The 17340-nt window shown below is 34.0% G+C and overlaps 2 protein-coding genes across 7 annotated transcripts; one reads left to right on the forward strand and one right to left on the reverse strand.

The window, feature by feature from the left end:
* Positions 1-1439: 1439 nt before the first annotated feature.
* On the forward strand, positions 1440-4420 carry LOC18100075 (histone deacetylase HDT1). The gene is made up of 10 exons (XM_006381260.3): positions 1440-1604; positions 1762-1832; positions 1912-2123; positions 2247-2260; positions 2361-2408; positions 2489-2664; positions 3330-3437; positions 3548-3638; positions 3980-4103; positions 4168-4420. The coding sequence occupies exons 1-10, from the start codon at positions 1592-1594 to the stop codon at positions 4226-4228; spliced, it is 918 nt and encodes a 305-aa protein (XP_006381322.1). The 5' UTR covers positions 1440-1591; the 3' UTR covers positions 4229-4420.
* A 5649-nt stretch (positions 4421-10069) lies between these two features.
* LOC18100077 (splicing factor U2af small subunit B) lies at positions 10070-12845 on the reverse strand. 6 transcript variants are annotated; one of them, XR_002982588.2, is made up of 7 exons: positions 12429-12845; positions 12235-12316; positions 11796-11922; positions 11266-11704; positions 11096-11129; positions 10796-10881; positions 10070-10385 (listed from the first exon to the last, which is right to left on the reverse strand). XR_002982588.2 is itself a non-coding variant. In XM_006381262.3 (5 exons), the coding sequence occupies exons 1-4, from the start codon at positions 12756-12758 to the stop codon at positions 11308-11310; spliced, it is 936 nt and encodes a 311-aa protein (XP_006381324.1). In that variant the 5' UTR covers positions 12759-12845; the 3' UTR covers positions 10070-10385; positions 11266-11307. The 6 variants fall into 6 exon arrangements, 3 of the variants coding, with proteins under 3 accessions (XP_006381324.1, XP_024459961.1, XP_024459960.1); XR_002982591.2 differs by lacking the exon at positions 11096-11129; XR_002982587.2 differs by lacking the exon at positions 10796-10881.
* Between the last annotated feature and the right edge of the window lie 4495 nt (positions 12846-17340).

Here is a 17340-nt window from a genome sequence, read left to right on the forward strand (position 1 = left end):
ATAAATTGTAAGTATACAGATATGTCAATCTCTTATAATGACCTTAATACTCACAGTGAATGGAATCCCTGCTTTTCAATACACGGTTTTTGATTTGTTTGTTCTGTTTTGGATTGATTTATTAGTCTTAGGCATGGGCATGCGTGAAAGAGGTTGGTTTGGAAGCATTGATACTCCTGTTTCAGGTTTTCAAGCCTGCTCTAGTCTTTTGTCTATAAAAAATGCTGAAGTCTTGCAGCTGTTATAAGAAAATGGTTTTGATTCTCTTGAATTATGTTCTTTTATTTTTAGACCCTTTTATAAGGAATATGTGACCTAAACTTTATTTTCAGACATACACACTTGTTGTTATTATAGGATTTATCAATGTAGATTCATTTATTAACCTAAACTTTATTTTTTAAGAGAAATCCTACTAAAATCCTCATTCTATGACTTTTTTTTTCAAAAAATGTGTAAAAATTCTTTTAAGCCTCACAAATAAAAGTGAGATGGCTATAATATCTCTTGCATCAATAAAGATATGACCTCAATTGGTATTACTCCTTCAACTTCAAAAGACAAACACTAGGAGAGAAGAGAACACTACGGTTTAATGCAATATCTTAACTTGCAAGGATTGTCACTTTGAACTAATGATAGATCTATTATCAAAAAACAATTATTATTCTTACGAGCCATATAACCCCCACTTCATAGCTATATAATCAAGATTCATTTAATGCATACCATTCCTAATTCACTATTTTATATATATAAAAAAGTTCATACAATCAAGGCCAATGTGGTTCGATTAATGGAAGAATTAACCAAGACTAAGAATGAGCTTGTTATAATTAAAGTTGATTTAATTCTTAAAGAGATTAGAGCTAAGAGTCATATAAAAAATTTTCTTACAATTCAAAGATCAACAAACACAACATTATTATAACTTAGGCAACAAAGTCAAATAAAAAAAGGGGCTTTAAAGGATCTTTAAGTGATAATATTAAAACTACGATAAAAACACAATATTTTTTTATTTTAAATGAACAATTTATTCTAAGAAATTATATTTATTAAATTCCAAATTTATAGAAATTTTTTGATCATATGAAATGTGATGTATAATAAGGCTCCAAGTCTTTTTATTTTCTTAAAAATTAATTTAATAATTTTAATTAACTTGAAATCTTATTAAAACAAATAAATATGTAAAGAAAAGTTGAAATTCATGCTTCGCGAGTTGTGTCCTATGCTATAAATATATATTATTGGGCCCAACCGTGTAGCAATATAATTTTTCAGGGGTGTTTTTGTAGTTATTATAATTAATTTTTAAAGTATTTTTTATTTATAAATATAATAAAATAATATTTTTTTAAAATTTATTTTTAAAATTAACGTATTAAAATAATTTAAAAATAAATTTTTTTATTGATTTAAAAACTCGCGTTAAAACACTGTCCCAAACGCTCTGGAAACTCTCTCTCTCAACAAAAAGAAATAATAATATACCATCCACCTTTTCTTTCTAGGCTCTTTTAGAAGAGAAAAGGTAAAAGGAAAAACCCTAACTGTGTCTGAGCAATCTCTCTCTCGTTGCCAACCGATGGAGTTCTGGGGTAAAACAATTTTTTTATCTCAAACTTGCTTGCATTTCGATCGATGGATCCATTTTCTACTTGTGTGATTTTGGTTCTCGAATTTTGCATCTTGAAAATAACAGAAATCTTGACTTTTAATTGATGTTTTCGCCATTTTTCCGTTTGCTACGCTCAGGTGTTGAGGTCAAAGGTGGCGAGCCCCTTAGGGTTGAAAGTGGTGATGGCTTCATCCTCCATCTTTCGCAGGTTCTGAACGGGATTTCCGGTGAACTTTGTTTGACATTTTTTCATATTTAGTTGTTCTTCTTTGTTTTTTTCTTGACAGGCTTGCCTTGGCGAGGCTAAGAAGGACAAAGGGAATGAATCTGTCTGCCTATTTGTGAATTTTGATGATCAGAAGCTTGTTCTTGGAACACTGTCTCATGAGAAAATCCCTCAAATACCTTTTGATCTTGTCTTCGAGAAAGACTTCGAGCTCTCTCATAACTTGAAAAATGGGAGTGTTTTCTTCAGCGGATACAAAGTTGCTCAACCCGAATATCCTTTTACACAGATTAATGTTTCATAATGCCTTTTTTCAGTTTTTATAATTCTCATGTTACTGGTTTTCTGTTTTCTCTTCTTGTTGTCTCCTTGACTGCCTTCGTGTCATTTCGTTACGAGTGATAGCGACGGTGAGTCATTTTGATGCATTTCCAAAAAAATTTTCAATTCTGAATTTGGGTTTTTTCAATAGTCCTTGAATCAGCACCTTTTTTTTTTTTTACCTTTCAGAGTTTATTTCTGATGGTGAAGAGGATCTCCCAGTCCCCGTTGATAACGGTAGTGTTAATGTTTGCTTTGTGCATTGTCTTGTACTCATTTCCACCTGACTTGATGTGATGATCTTTTTTAATTTGTAGGGAAAGAAGAGGCAAAGCAACCAAAGCCTGAAAACGAAAATGCTGCAAAACCTGATTCTAAGCAGAAGGTGAAGATTGTGGAACCGAACAAAGATGGGAAACCCAAACCAGAGAATGATGATAGCAGTGATGAAGAGGATGATTCATCTGATGATGGCGAGTCAAGCGATGATCAGGTAGTGATTTTTGTCTGTAGGCTGTTATTTGAGTTTGGCTTTCTGCTTGCACATCTCTGACCTCTTAAGGCTACAGTAGCTGAAACACTGACATGAACACACCAGTTAAAGTAGGCTTTGTGTAATTGCGGAGAAAATTGCAAATGACCTACAGAAGAGTGAAAACTATGTGCCAGCTGCATAAGGATCTCTGATACCCATTTATGTTCACTGCGAGTGATCCATCCAATTGCATTTATTGCTCAATCTTTGTGTGAGGACTTGTCCCATGGATACAAAATATGGTGCTTTGCTGATTGTGAAATCAATCAAATTATCAGTTATCTAACCAGTTCCATTAGAGAACTAATTTTGGTTGGTGGTGCAATGACTATTAATTAGTTACCTATATGGAAGTGTATTTGTTTTAGCTAATCTTAACTGATTCATGGTCATGTTTGGTTGCTGTATTGGTAATCAAGCATATCTTTTCAAGATTAATTTTCCAGAGCAACGTTTGTTTATTAGAGTTGCTTAGTTAGAATGGTTTGTTTTGCCTTTTGGAGTTTTTGTTTTTCTTTGTTGAGTTGAATTCATGGCTAACCACTCACTGCATTTAGTTGCTTGTTATAGATTGTAGTTATGACATCTTTTGATTTTGCTAATTTTCATGGTAATTCTTTCAGGCAATGATGATGGCCAATGATGAGGATGAGAGTAGTGAGGACGAGGATGATGAAAGTGATGAAGACGATGATGACAGTGATGATGGGGATGTGAAGCCTCCAAAGAAGGTGGGAGTGCTTGTATCCCTACATGTCAATATGTTTGACTTAAAACAATATTCCTGCGTTTTTCCTGAGGTTATACTGATTGGGGTTGTCTGTGATTTTTACTATTGCAGGCTGAAGTTGGCAAGAAGAGATCCGCAGAATCTGCTTCAAAAAACCCTGTACCTGATAAGAAGGCTAAATTTGTAACTCCTCAAAAAACCGGTGATTTTCTGTCTCATTGCCTTTCCTTCTTACTCAAGGGATAATGGTAGCGTGTTTTCTTATTCATTTTTCAGCTTTTTCGCATTGATTACCTTTGGATAGCATTTAATTGTCGTCTCAGATGTAAATATTGATGCCTTGGATGGGGGATTGGTTTGCGATGGTCCATTTTTTAACCCTAATATTTCATGTGCTTATACATCAGTTCGTTTCATCTGTTCTTTTTGTTGGGTGCTATCTTGTTTTAACCAATTTTGCCTACTTAAATGTGCATGATTTAGTTCGATACCCATGGTGTTAGTATTTTCAAATTATAGATGACTGGCTGTCTGATTGTGCAGATTTGAAGAAAGCAGGTGTCCATATAGCAACTCCTCACCCTTCTAAACAAGCTGCAAAAACATCTGCTAACAGTCAGAGGAAGGAGCAGGCTCAAAAATCCTTTTCTTGCAACTCTTGCAACAGGTATATTACATGGTCTGCTTCTGAGATTAATCCTCTCCTGAGTCTTACATTGAAATTTTTGCAGGTCATTTGGCTCGGAAAACGCTTTACAATCACATTCAAAGGCTAAGCACAGTGCTGCATAGGATGGTTTTTTAATTTGCTCGATCAGCTTGATGTTTTCGGGTGTTGCTTATGAGACTGAGTTAGATTTAGTAGAGATGTGAAAGGTGGTAGTCGTTGATTATGTTTGGTTCAGCGGTTTTATTCTCCATGTTTGGTGGACGGTATCTTGAACGATCTGGTTAAGAATCAATGTCAATATATTAGCTGCGGAAGCCGAAACTGAAATTAGATGATTTATTTATAGAATCTGTCAAGGACACATGAAGTGAAGCACGTAATTATGGCGCATTCAATGCTAGGGAAATCCATCTCACACCTTCGAGCCTGCTCATGGTAGTTTAGTGGAGCAGGTTCTAACTTGCTTGCGTGGTTTGGAATCAATGAAAAGCTTACTAAACGAGTGCTGCAAAATTTTGCTGCTACTCGGGCGGTAAACTTAAAATTGGAATTTTGGGTGGTGGCCGCTCTTCTCTAGCCTGCCTTTGCATAAGGACATTCGTTCTTCAAAGTTCTTAGCATCTTCTCTCTTAGCCAGTTATATTTCATACCTGATATAACAATAACAGAATAAGCTAAAAGGGAAAGGGAGTCAAAACAGTGCAAATATTACTATCTATAACCGAAGATATTTGGCCTGGCTGATTGGGTAGAAGTTCAATTTTTAGATTTTTTAGAGCAGTAAAAATACAAAAATGCCCTTGAAGACCTTGCATATAGGGACAATTTTGGGTTTTTCAGTTAAAAAACCCCTTGCCTTTGGTCCTGGAGGAGTTGTATTTTCAGGTTGTTTATTTTTTTTTATTTTTTTGTTATTATTAAATGGGCTAAGAGGTAGGTTGGTCTTTTATGTTATAATAAATATTAAAAAAAGTTGCTGTAACGTGCACCTGTTAGTGTGTGAGGGTGTTTGTTTACGCGGTAGCTTCTGCTTTTAAAGCTCATCACGTAAACATTACGTTTGGCAATATAAAAATTCACCTGCTTTTCATGTGGGATCCATGTATAGTTTTGGTGAAACACCGTTTCGTGAGAAGCAGTTGAGAGCTGCTTCTCACGTCTGCAACCAGGTGAATATAATTCACCTGGGTGTCCAGCTAAATATAAGTCACCTTGGCACTGTTCACGTGAACAGTGCCAGGTGAATAACTACTTACATTAAAAAAAATTATTTTTTTTAAATTATATTTTACTCGAAAAACTAGTGTTTAATATTATTTAGTAACACTACATAAATTAAAAGGGAGATCGATTGATGACGTAGCATTTACAGAATTTGATCGCAAGCCCAATTATGTTCTTGCCGGGTCCGACCCAGTTAAAAAAAATTCAGTTTTTATTTTTATTTGTAATTGTGTTTTATTCAAAAAATTAGAAGGAGATCGTTTGATGACGTAACAAAAAATTCAGTTTTTGTTGTTGCGCACTTAAGAAACCATGGAAAATATAGTCCTTGTTGGATATATTTCGTACGTGATGAAATTGCACATAGTTTAATGGAATAATAAAAAATATTATTTATTTCATAATGTAATAACAATAGTTAAATCTACAATATTTAAATTAAAAATCATCAATATATATATATATATATATATATTATTTTATAACCTCAATTTGAAAAGCATTCTTTTAACCAAACACATTAAACTACTTTTTCTTCAATCTCAATTTCAACCACAGTTTTAACCAAACACCTATTTTTTAAAACCAACCTCAACTAAAAATACTTTTTATAAAACAACTTTTTTCAAACCACAACCAAATAACTACCGCAATACCAAACACACTCTAAATATTGGTTGTTATCTTTGAACGGAGTGTGTGATGTTGCTTGATGGCTAAGCAACAACTTATGGGGTGATCTTTGATTTTTCTTGGCATCCCCTCCATTTGTGGCTGATGTGTGTTTTTTTATGGATGTTTGGTTTGGTGCTGATAATTTTATTTTTTTTCTCTTTTTGATTTTCATGTTTAACTCTTTAAATTTTCAAAGTATAATAAAAAAAATAATATTTTCAATACATTTTTACAAAAGCAGCTATTGCATTACTAAACACATATGATAGCCTCACATTTTTCTACATGTTCTAAATAAAGGCTACTGGTTTCTGGTAGAAAACAACTATTATAGTATAGAGGAAAAATACTTATGTTTAGTATGCTAGATCTTTGGCTCATGCAATGTTAGAGTTGGATTATTTTTTTTTAATATAAGAAAAACGTTTAGGTATTTGTTAACATATTTTCTAGTAGAAAAAACAATAAATTGTGTGGGGTTGAACTAATATTACTTGGTTGACTTGGTGAGTCCAAAAGAATCTAGATCAGAGGTAAAAACGTAATTTGATAAAAAAAAAACATCTTTTTTAAAAATATTGAGACAACAACATATTGAATCAACCTGGGTTAATCTTTCAAAAACACGGCCCGGATCATAAAACTGTGATCATATAAATCAAATTGAAACAAATTATAAAGTTCAATTTTCAATCAACCTAATGTTGAAAGATAAATCGAAAACAAATTCAAATACAAAAGGACAAAAAAATCAACCTAAGATCGTGTTAACCCGCGACCTGAGTTATGAGATTAGGATAACCTCATAGAAAGTAAATTGAAATAAATTATAAAGCAAAATTCTCAAATAAATTATTAGAAATCTATAAATAAAGTATTCAAAACCCACTAGTGGATATATTTTTATGCTTAGTAGAGCAATTGTGTCTTAAAAATACTCTAAGCACATGTGCATCATAAGATCCACGATAAAATTAGAGTTTATAGCTCTTGACAAAATTATAGAGGAAACTGAGTGACTTTAAGATTTATAAGAGGATGTTTCATGTTAGCCAAAGCTAGTGACAATAATTTGTGTCCAATATGATAACTAGTATAGAATTGAAAGAGCACAAAGAAACATGTATAATGATATACATTATAGACATAATATTATTGAACATTTTCTCTTTAATGCAGTTATTTTCGTGGACTATGTGAGATCGAAGGAAAATATTATGAATTTGCTTACTGAAAGTTTAATAAGAGAGTTTGTGTACATTTTATTGAGGAGAAAGCACTCAAAGCCTTTAAAGATGAAAACGATGTAATAATTACCCTATCTGGTTTACTAGATATCCCAAGATGAAAAATGGTCCAAGAAAAAACTATAATTCATATGATACTTTCATTAGCATTTAGAAATAATAAATTTTCTATTTATTTCTATGATGAATGAAGGTGCTAGCTATAACATGACAAGGGTGAATTATGTTTTTAATGATTTTCATATCTTGGTTTACCAAGTAAAGTAAAGTAGAATATTCTTAGAGATATTATTTATATGAGAGAAATATAGTTGTTTCTTTAAAAATTTTAAAAGGTTGAATTCACTTTAGTACTCATGAAATCAGAAGATGTTCATGGCCAAAATAAACACAGTCGTGAAAACTAAAGAAATATTTAGAATAAGAGCTATATGAGTATTATTATCATAGTTTACATAAAAAAATCGAATAGTTCAAGACACGGTGTTTACTAATTAGCCAAGGAAATCTGATAGCACTACATAAAAGAATGTTCAAAGCTAAAAACTACCTATTCTAATATAGTGATCTACAAATTCATTTCCTCTTTAAGAATCATCACGTCTTCATACATTGGTCAAACAATTTTTATTTATGTAAGTGATTGTTTAAAATTGACTTTGACATGGTTAATGGACACATTTAAGGTCAAAATAAATCTAGGATCCACTTATATTTAGGGTTAAGGTTTTGCTAGAAAATGTTCTTCAAGATAAGTAATTTAAGTCTAAAACTAATTATGGATAAATGAGAAATTGATATAAAAAAATCATTGATTGATAAAAAAATTTCAAATCCAAAATTATAATCCCACATTGAAAGATTATAAGATTTCCAAGTAGTTTATACAGTGGTTGTAATTCCATCCCACATTGAAAGATTATAAGATTTTTAAGTGGTTTATATAGTGGTGGCTTGGGAAGTAAAAGTTGAGATAGTACATTAAATTTTCTAACCACTTGAAATTAATATAACTTGCTATATATTGTTTATATTTTATTTGAACAAGTTTTGAACAATTCCATTTTTTACCAACAGCCGGCAACACATGCAATTGTCTTACACTCTCCTTAATCAATCTGAAAATCTTCTTCCCAACAGTCTTAGTGATGTTGCGCCTACGATCAATAGATTTTATTGGCATCAATGCACCAAGGTGCTAACCTTAAATAAATAAAAAATTGCTATCTTATAGTTTAGTTAAAATTATATTTATCTAGTAAATTTTAAAAAATTACAGTTTCCAACTTAAATAAAAATAATAATTCAAATATAATAAAATAACCACAGTACCCCATATATAACAATGAGAGACAAAATGACAAATCATTTCTCCCCCTCCTACAATCCCAATCCCCGACCCCGACCCCCTCTATCCCTGTCGACCACCAGATCAGCCTTTGGTTATTGTTGGTCGTACATCCTCGGACTGTGAAATGTTAGAGATTCTTGTTGTTTTGACGATTGTTGTTATTTTCTTGACAAGCACAGGATCGCTCTTGATCTCCGCTTTAATGGTTGGGTTCTCTTCTTTATGCTCATGGTGCGTTTAGGGTTCCTGATGATTTGTTTCTTGATGACCAAGAGCCTGCTAATGCTGGTTTCTTGTCTTTCCTCGGTGGCGATGCCTCCTCTGCCGCTGCTCCTGCTGGTGTCGCTCATGTTTGATGGTGATTGAACGGTTTGGTTTCTGTTTTAGATTAGTGGTGAAGAGATTCATTGCTATCACAGTTGCAAAAGATTTGATTAGGTTTTTGTAGATCGGAATGAATTGGGAATTTGATGCAGCATTAAATCTTTCAAGTAAATGATATTTGCTATAGGTTTTGGAGTGATGGGTTTTCAAATACATTGATTCAGAAATGGACTTAGTTGATCTCTTTGATTCCGATGGAGAAGATGAGCATGAATAGGACCAGCTCCCACCATTCAAACCTTTGAGTAAATCTCATGTTCAGAAGCTTAGCAGAGAGCAAAGGTAAGTTTTTTTTTTAGTACGAGTATCAGGTGAAACTCCAAAAGAAGCAGTGGAGAGATGATTTGAAAAGGTTGAAGGAGATCAAGAAGAGAGGCAAAGATAGCATAAATGATTGTCATGACACTAGGGAAGATGAAGTTCCAACACCAGTGCTGATTCCTTTGCCCGACTTTGTTCTCCGGGTAGAAGGATGTGCAAACTCGACTTGCATGTATGACCGTATCTGTAAAGCTAGATTAACGGGACTTTGTTTTCTATTTGTAGAAGGATATGCATACGAGACTAGGGCATTTATTTTGCAAAAAATACACAGACGGTGGCAAAAGATGATAACGTGATGTTTTAACAATAATGGTGGCGATGACAAATGTTGTGGCAGGTAGGGTCGTGTGATTGTGCTAAAATATTATATTATGAACTAAAAATAATTTTCAACAAAATACACTAAACGGTATAGGTTAACCATAAAATATTTTACAATTTTCCTAAAATGTTTTAGACAAGTACAGGGGGGAATTAGAACAATATTTCATGCAAAACAAACGCCACTGGTGAGTGAGAGGATGAATACAAATAGATTTCTTTTATAAAACATGTGAAAACCACATGTATTGCCTCTGTCAAATATTGGAAAGGGAACTAATCAGACCTAACTGAAGGACTCGATTTAAAACCCACGTTTATTCAGGATTCCATTGCTCCCAAATTCACTTCTACGGCACCTTCTACCCTCTAAACATCTGACTTTTAAATGATAATTGATGAGGTAAAGGGTTCCAGACCGGTGAAAGCGCAAACACTGAACAACAAGCATAAAATAAATATTTTGATCATAAGCTCACAACACAATCTCCACTCGATGTGGCAAAACAACAATCCACGAACTTGACAGTAGTGCATGATAAAAACAAAAACACGATTACCAATATCCCAAAGAACTCAATCTGTATTCCATTTGAAGAATCTACATATGACAAATGATTTAGAGCCATTTCACCTTGTATGGAAGTGTCAGAGTTTTCCTCATCGTACAAAGATCCAAGGGCTTTCTTGATGCTTCAACAACATTAAAATGGAACTCCACTAAAACGCTCTGCAGGTAAACAACAGCCCAACCTGTATACAAATATCATTGTAAGCTGCCAAAAGAGATTGAGGCCGATCCTGGGAAGCAGGAAAGCCTGAACCTGCAAAACTAGTAAAGTAGGTAAGTTGAGGGTTTTTAGAAGAAAATGAAATAATCATACAAGGGCAAAAGACAATTCCAAATTGCTGTAAGATTTGATCACCCATCCTGACTACAAGGAGATATGAGTTAATTTGATCAGATAAAGCCTCCTCCTTGGTTTTTTTTAACAAGGATTAGTTGTATAGAGCTTCAAAACATCTCTGAGCAAACAATACTCTGTGGTTTTAGAGAGAGCAGTCAATTAAAACAGGTATTTTGTTTGGAAGGTTTTGCTAAAGCAGGAAAAACAATTTTAATTATTTTTAAAAATAAAAAAGAGATTGAACTATCAATGTACCTATCAACCTTTGAGGTTTTGAATTTACTCCAGAAACAGTTCCACTATGATACAACACTCACAAGGCGGGTACATCAGCTTAAAATCTACATAAAAAATCAGGTATCATACTTGATAAAATAAATTTTGAACAGTGGAAATAACTTGCACCAACATGCATGTACAATCAACTCCAGTTTAAAAGGAGAGATCTTAGAAGGATCTAAATATATTTTATGCCTTTGTTGTTTCTTTTTTAGTTCATTCCGTTTCGTTTCCTTTCAATTTAAGATGGTGATAGGGGCAAGAAATTGAATTTACTTTCATAACACAAGACACTGAACCTGTACTCCACCTGCACAGTGGAAATGGTAGTGAGGTATATTTTCTGAATGGGCTGTCTCATAAAAATAAAGTTGCAGCATTTCTTGTCCAAGATAACGAGTTTTGTATTAAACAAACATGAAGCAGAGGGAAGCAAAGGGACAAACCAGACGTTTCCAGGTAGGTCCCTAGTATCCACCAAGCTCCTACTAGTGCTGGGCATCATCATAATGGCCACCATTCTCAGCAAAGTCACTGTTATCCCTGTCATTTTCAGGGTTTCTGCTATCACCTCTACCACCAGAATCTGTCTGTTCCTTTTCCCTGTTCCACTTTTCAATCTTAGCCCTTCTTTCAGCACTACTCTCTCTGACAGGACTCCTGTTTCTCCTCCCCCCAGGGCTACTTCGTCCTCCCCTGCGTGCAGGACTTCGGCTTCTAGGCCTCCTGCCCCTTTCATTGTGATGCTCCCTGTCATCCTCTCTCCTATTCAAACCACGGCCACCATGTGGACGCTCCTCATGACCACGGTGCCTATCAGGACTATGGCTTCTACTGCGGCTACGTCTTCGTCTGTTCCTCCCAAATAACTGCCTCCTCAATTCCCTAAAACCGACAATGAAAAAATTGGTTAGACCACCAAGTCCCCAAGTTATTGGGATATCTTCTGGATAAACAATTAAGCTGAGAAAGCCACCTGCTAATCTTCTTAAGATGCATGAAGTTGCAGTAGCCACCTCGATTGCAAACATTTTCCTCATATTGCCTACATGTAGCTTCGCGGAAATCCGTGACAGGAGAAAAGTCAACAATGATGGGTCGCCCTGGCATGTTGAGGGTTCATGAAAATATCAAAATGTGCCTCCATATTAAACTCTTCTTAAAACACAACCGAAATATCATATAGGTAAGCTATTTCCTACTAATACTTAGTAGCAGAAGCAGAACCAAAACAAACCTGCGAAAACATTTAAAATAGGAAAATCCAATACATAAAAGATAATTGAAAGTTGAATGATTAACAAGGAATTGTTTACAACCATTAAAATTAAAATGATAGCTATACGTTTAATATAAGAATAACAATAAACAAAAACTCACAAGAAAAAAAGGGACGGATTATGAATTGTAATAACCTGCATAAAACCTTCCGTTAAGATTGCGAAGGGCATTAGCAGCGTGCTCTTCTTCTCTAAACTGGACATACACATTACCCACCTGCTTACACAAAAAGTCCAAAAAATAAAAACAGCAAACCCATTAAATTAATTCAATGATTTTACTTTGTTTAATTCAGAAAAAGAAGAGAAGAAGAAGAAGAAGAAAGTACCATGTGGTCAGCAAGATTATCACAGATATTTAAGCTCTCAATATCACCATACTTGCTGAGTTCTTCAAACAAATCCTCATAAAAATCCTCAAAGTGGTCTTGGATCTTCCGGGGATCGAGGGACTGGGATTGAGCCTGAGGATCCACTCCAGGAGTGAGCATGTCAGGTCTCTGGTACATGTTGGAGAGCAACAGGGTTGGGCTGATTGTCGGCTTTGTGTGGAGTCTTGAGCATCGATCACCATGTCTGCAGGCTCCGATCTTGAAGTAAAAAGGACAGTTCACCCTGTCTTTCTCTGTCCCGAATATGGATGCTAAGTGCTCCGCCATTCTCTCTCTATTTCTTTACGATTCAAGTCTAGGGTTTTATTTTTCCCCTTTCCCCGTGCTTGTGCTAAATACCAAAAATTGCGTGTTTCTATAATCAAAGATCAATTATATTGCGTATTTAGAAAATACATACATACATACATACATACATACATACATACATATATATATAAAACAGATCATCACTAGACAACGTTAGCATGTTTGCCCCAGAGTTTGAGGGGGACGGTTTAAGATCTTCTATACATAAGCACGCGTGGGTTCGAACCCCACGGGGCCTGCATTTTTCTTTATATGTTGTATGAGTTAAAGCATGAAAATGTTCATCAAGCTCACGATACCCCTCTTCTATTATTTTGTATTTTATCAGTTGACCATGTTAAAAAAATTATTTAAAACGCTTTAGTGACAAGAATTATGTGAGTTAGAAATTCTAGTTAAAAAAATTATTTTAAACACTTTTGTGACAAGAATAATGTTAGATAGAAATTTTAGTTTTTGGATGTTTATGAAAACAAAAGAGTTATAGGGTCATTTGAATGAGTTTTCTATTAATCTCAAGGAATTTAGTTTGAATTTAGTTTATGGAAATGCTAAAATTGCTTCCTTTAGGAAGGTAAGGACACTAAAATTGTTTCCCGACTTTTGAGCTCTATTGAACCTTATATGATCAACAATTTTCGTGGATTTATTACTGCTAAGACAATATAAAATTACCTTCTATGGATTTATTATCAAGATAATTTTTTCTGAAAGTTTCAATTGGAGTTAGACATCAGAAACTATTGCCAAATGAATCTCTATATTGAGTAACTTTATTATAAACTTATCAATTTATATAATGATTATTCTAGGTTGGTGAATTCTCATGTTCCCAAATAAACTTAAGTAGTACTACAAGCGATTCATTGTGAGAGCTAGAGGGATCAATTATTGATAAAGCTTCAATATAAGTTTGAAAGTGCATGAGGTGGTTAATCAATCACCAATTTATCCCATCTTTAGAGGTTTGCTTGGGTGAACTCTTGCGTGAAGAACAACATCTTGCCTCATAGCTTGGCCTTGCTCAAGATGTTGGTGGTTCTGGGATGATTAATATAGCTTATATCGTTTAAGTTAGAGAATGATTTAAATCTCCATTACAATGTTATAGTTGCATGGAAATTGGGCACTTTGCAAAATATTGCAACAAGAAATTTTGTAGTTATTACAAGAAGCAAGGTCATATTATTAAGCATTGTCTTGTCCGCCCTCGGAATTGATCCATTTCTGCTCTTTATATTGTTGTTCAATCTATTTTTCTACCTACATCTTCTTCATAACTCGTTGTTCTGAGTTTTTCTTCCAACATTACTCTCGAGTAATATATGATTATTTATGCCTTTCTACTCTTGATCTCTAAGGTAAAAAACATCTTCTTACTTCTCCTTGATTAATTGACTCTAATGCTTGCAATCATATGACTAGAAGTCTGGCTGCTTTACTTAATGTTTGTAAGTATGATGGTAAACAACATATTCAAATCGTCGATGACAGTACTCGTCACATTACAATGATTGACAATTTAAAGTCTTCATTTATTGTTGTGTTTATGTCTCCTAATTTATTTGTCAATCTCATTTTTGTTGGACAATTAGTAGAAGAAAATTGTTCCTTTTCATTTTAATCATTCTATTTGTTATGTGCAGGATCAAGTGTCGGGACAAGAGATAGTGAGAGGGCCTAAAATGGGATTTTTTTTTGTATTCGGTCCTTTTTCTTTCCTCGTTCAATTTCTAATGGTTTTTCTCCCATTGCTATTAATAATAATTGGTTTTGGCATAAGAAATTGGGTCATTTCAACTTTGTAATTCTGGAACATCTTATGAAACATGTTTATTTGAATAATACAGATGAGTTTTTTTCGTTGTCATTTGATTGTACTCCTTATAAACTTGGAAAACGCAAATCCTTACCTTTTTATTTGGAGGTTAGTCATGCTTTTAGATGTTTTAAAATTATTCATTCTGATATTCAGAGTTTGAGTCATGTTTTTCCTCATGCCTAATACATGTATTTTGTAATATTTATTGACGATTACAGTCATTTCACATGGTTCTATTTTCTTTGTTCTAAAATTGATGTGTTCTCAACCTTCTAAATTTTTGTTGCCTTTGTAGAAAACCAATTTTTTACTTGTAATAAGGTTTTATGCTCCGATTCTAAGGAATCACATGTCTAATGTTTTTCAATTTTTTCCCCAATAGAAAGGTATTCTCTCTTAGCATTCATGTTTTTACTCCCCTCAATAGAATGATATCTCTAAACGTGAGAATTATCATCTTTTAAATATTTTTCGTACATTGATGTTGGATTCTTCTGTTTCTTCTAGATTATAGGTAGAAGTCTTATATACAGTTGTATATTTGATTAATAATTTGTTTTCTCCTACTTTGTATCTTGATTCTCTATATTCTCATTTGTTTAGTATTTGTCGTGATTATAATTCTCTTCATGTTTTTGGTTGAGTTTATTTTATTCACTTACCTCCTATTGAACATCACAAGCTTACTACTCAATATGTTCAGTGTGCTTTTCTTATTTATAGTAACTCTCATAAAAGAGTTTAAGTGTTAAGATGGATGCTAATAAGCTTCGTATTTCTCCCAATGTGATTTTTCTTAAAAATGAATATTTCTTTTCATCTCATCCTAATTATATGTCTTTCTCTATTTTGTTTTTTTTCTTTTAATGATCTGTCTAGTACTCTTTCTTGTTTTAATCAAGGTATTGTGTATTAACGATATCGCCCACTACCTTTTCTTTCCTCTAAACCGCCACCTGATCCTGTCATGTATGTGTTTCGTCAATCTAGTAAGGTTTCCCAACCCCTAAATTGTTATGGTTGTTCTTCTTCCTCTCTTTAGGTTAGTCTTGATAATACTTATGTGCCTAAGTCTTATTCCCAGGCTTCTGCTCATGAGTGTTGGCGTCAGGCTATGCAAGATGAACTTCAGGCTCTTCATGACACTCATACTTGGGATATAACCCTTTGTCCTACTAGAGTTAAGTTCATTGGATGTAAATGGGTATATATCATCAAGCAACTTTTTGATGGCTTTATCAAACGACATAAAACTTGTTTGGTGGCACTTGGGAATCGACAGGAGTATGAGCTTGATTATGAGGAAATATTCGCTTCTATGGCTAAAATAACTATTGGTCACACTGTTATGGTCATTGTTATTTTGAAAGGATGATCACTTCATCTCATGGATATGAAGAATGCATTTTTACATGGTGACCTAAAGGAAAAAAAAACATTTATATCTCCTCCTCTTGACTTGTTTCCTTCCTCTTCTGTTAATGTTTGTTGCTTAAGAAGAACTCTATATGGTTTGAAGCAGGCATCCTAGGCATGGCTTGGGAAGCTTCATACCATTTTACTGGATCTCCAGCTAGTTGACCAGTCCTAACAACGCTCAGATCTTCCTTTCATATGAAAGATCTTGCTCCCTAACAATATTTTCTTGGACTTGAGGTTCAATATTGTACGAATAACACGCTCTTACATTAACATAAGTATACCCAAGAACTTATTTCTTTAGTCGGCCTTCAAGACAGTAATTCAGTTCTTACTCATATAGAGGTAAATTTAAAGTTGCATAAGTAGGATGATGATTTTATCTGATCCTTCGATGTATCGACAATTGGTGGGTAATTTGAATTATTTGACCATTATTCGACCTGATATCTCGTTTGTTGTTCATCAGGTTAATCGGTATATGCAAGCTCTATCCCAGACATATTTGCTCACTGTCTTCTTTGATATCTCAAAGGAACATCCAGTCACGGCTTATTCTTCCTTTCAGGAAATTCTTTACCGTTATGGGCTTTAATGATGCCCATTAAGTTGATTGTGTGGATACTTGTTATTTTGTTATAGGTTGATGTATGTTTCTTGGCATGCCCTCATTTCTTCCACACATTTCCATTAAACACCAAATTGCTGATGTTTTCACCAAGGATTTCTCTCATCTTCGCCATTAATTTATTATTGATAAATCGATACTTCTAGATCACCAAACATCAATTTAAAGGGGATGTTAGCAGAATCTACGACTTGATATCTGCTACCTTGTTTATTTTGTTATGTAATGACTGTTTTTCAGCCTAATGTGCGACACTTTCAATATATCAAAAAGATAGCTCTTACCAGGAGAGGCATTCAAACCAATAGACAGCTATTACCTATAACGACTTCCTTCTTTTCTTGCTACCCATTACACCTGTCTATTCGTTAAGAGCGACTGCTCAAGATTTGATTGTTCAGTTTCTCAGGATGTTGAGGTGTTCCCCTGGGCACCTCAGCTCATCAAGTGTGCCTTTGCATCTGTTCCTTCTAGAGTTTTTTTCCCCTCTATTTCCCTGTCATTCTCTTATTTTGTTTTCTCAGGGAACAAAAAAAAGAACTATTTGTGACCTTCCTTACTCTTTTTAGAGAACAATTACCTTTGCAGCTTCGTTTATGGCATAGCTTTGGCCTGCAAGCTCAGGTTAGGCATAATGAATTAACTTCGCCATGTCTTTTATGATTTCAAAT

Source organism: Populus trichocarpa, chromosome 6 (assembly GCF_000002775.5).
Source record: "Populus trichocarpa isolate Nisqually-1 chromosome 6, P.trichocarpa_v4.1, whole genome shotgun sequence".
Classification (NCBI taxonomy): Eukaryota; Viridiplantae; Streptophyta; class Magnoliopsida; order Malpighiales; family Salicaceae; genus Populus; species Populus trichocarpa.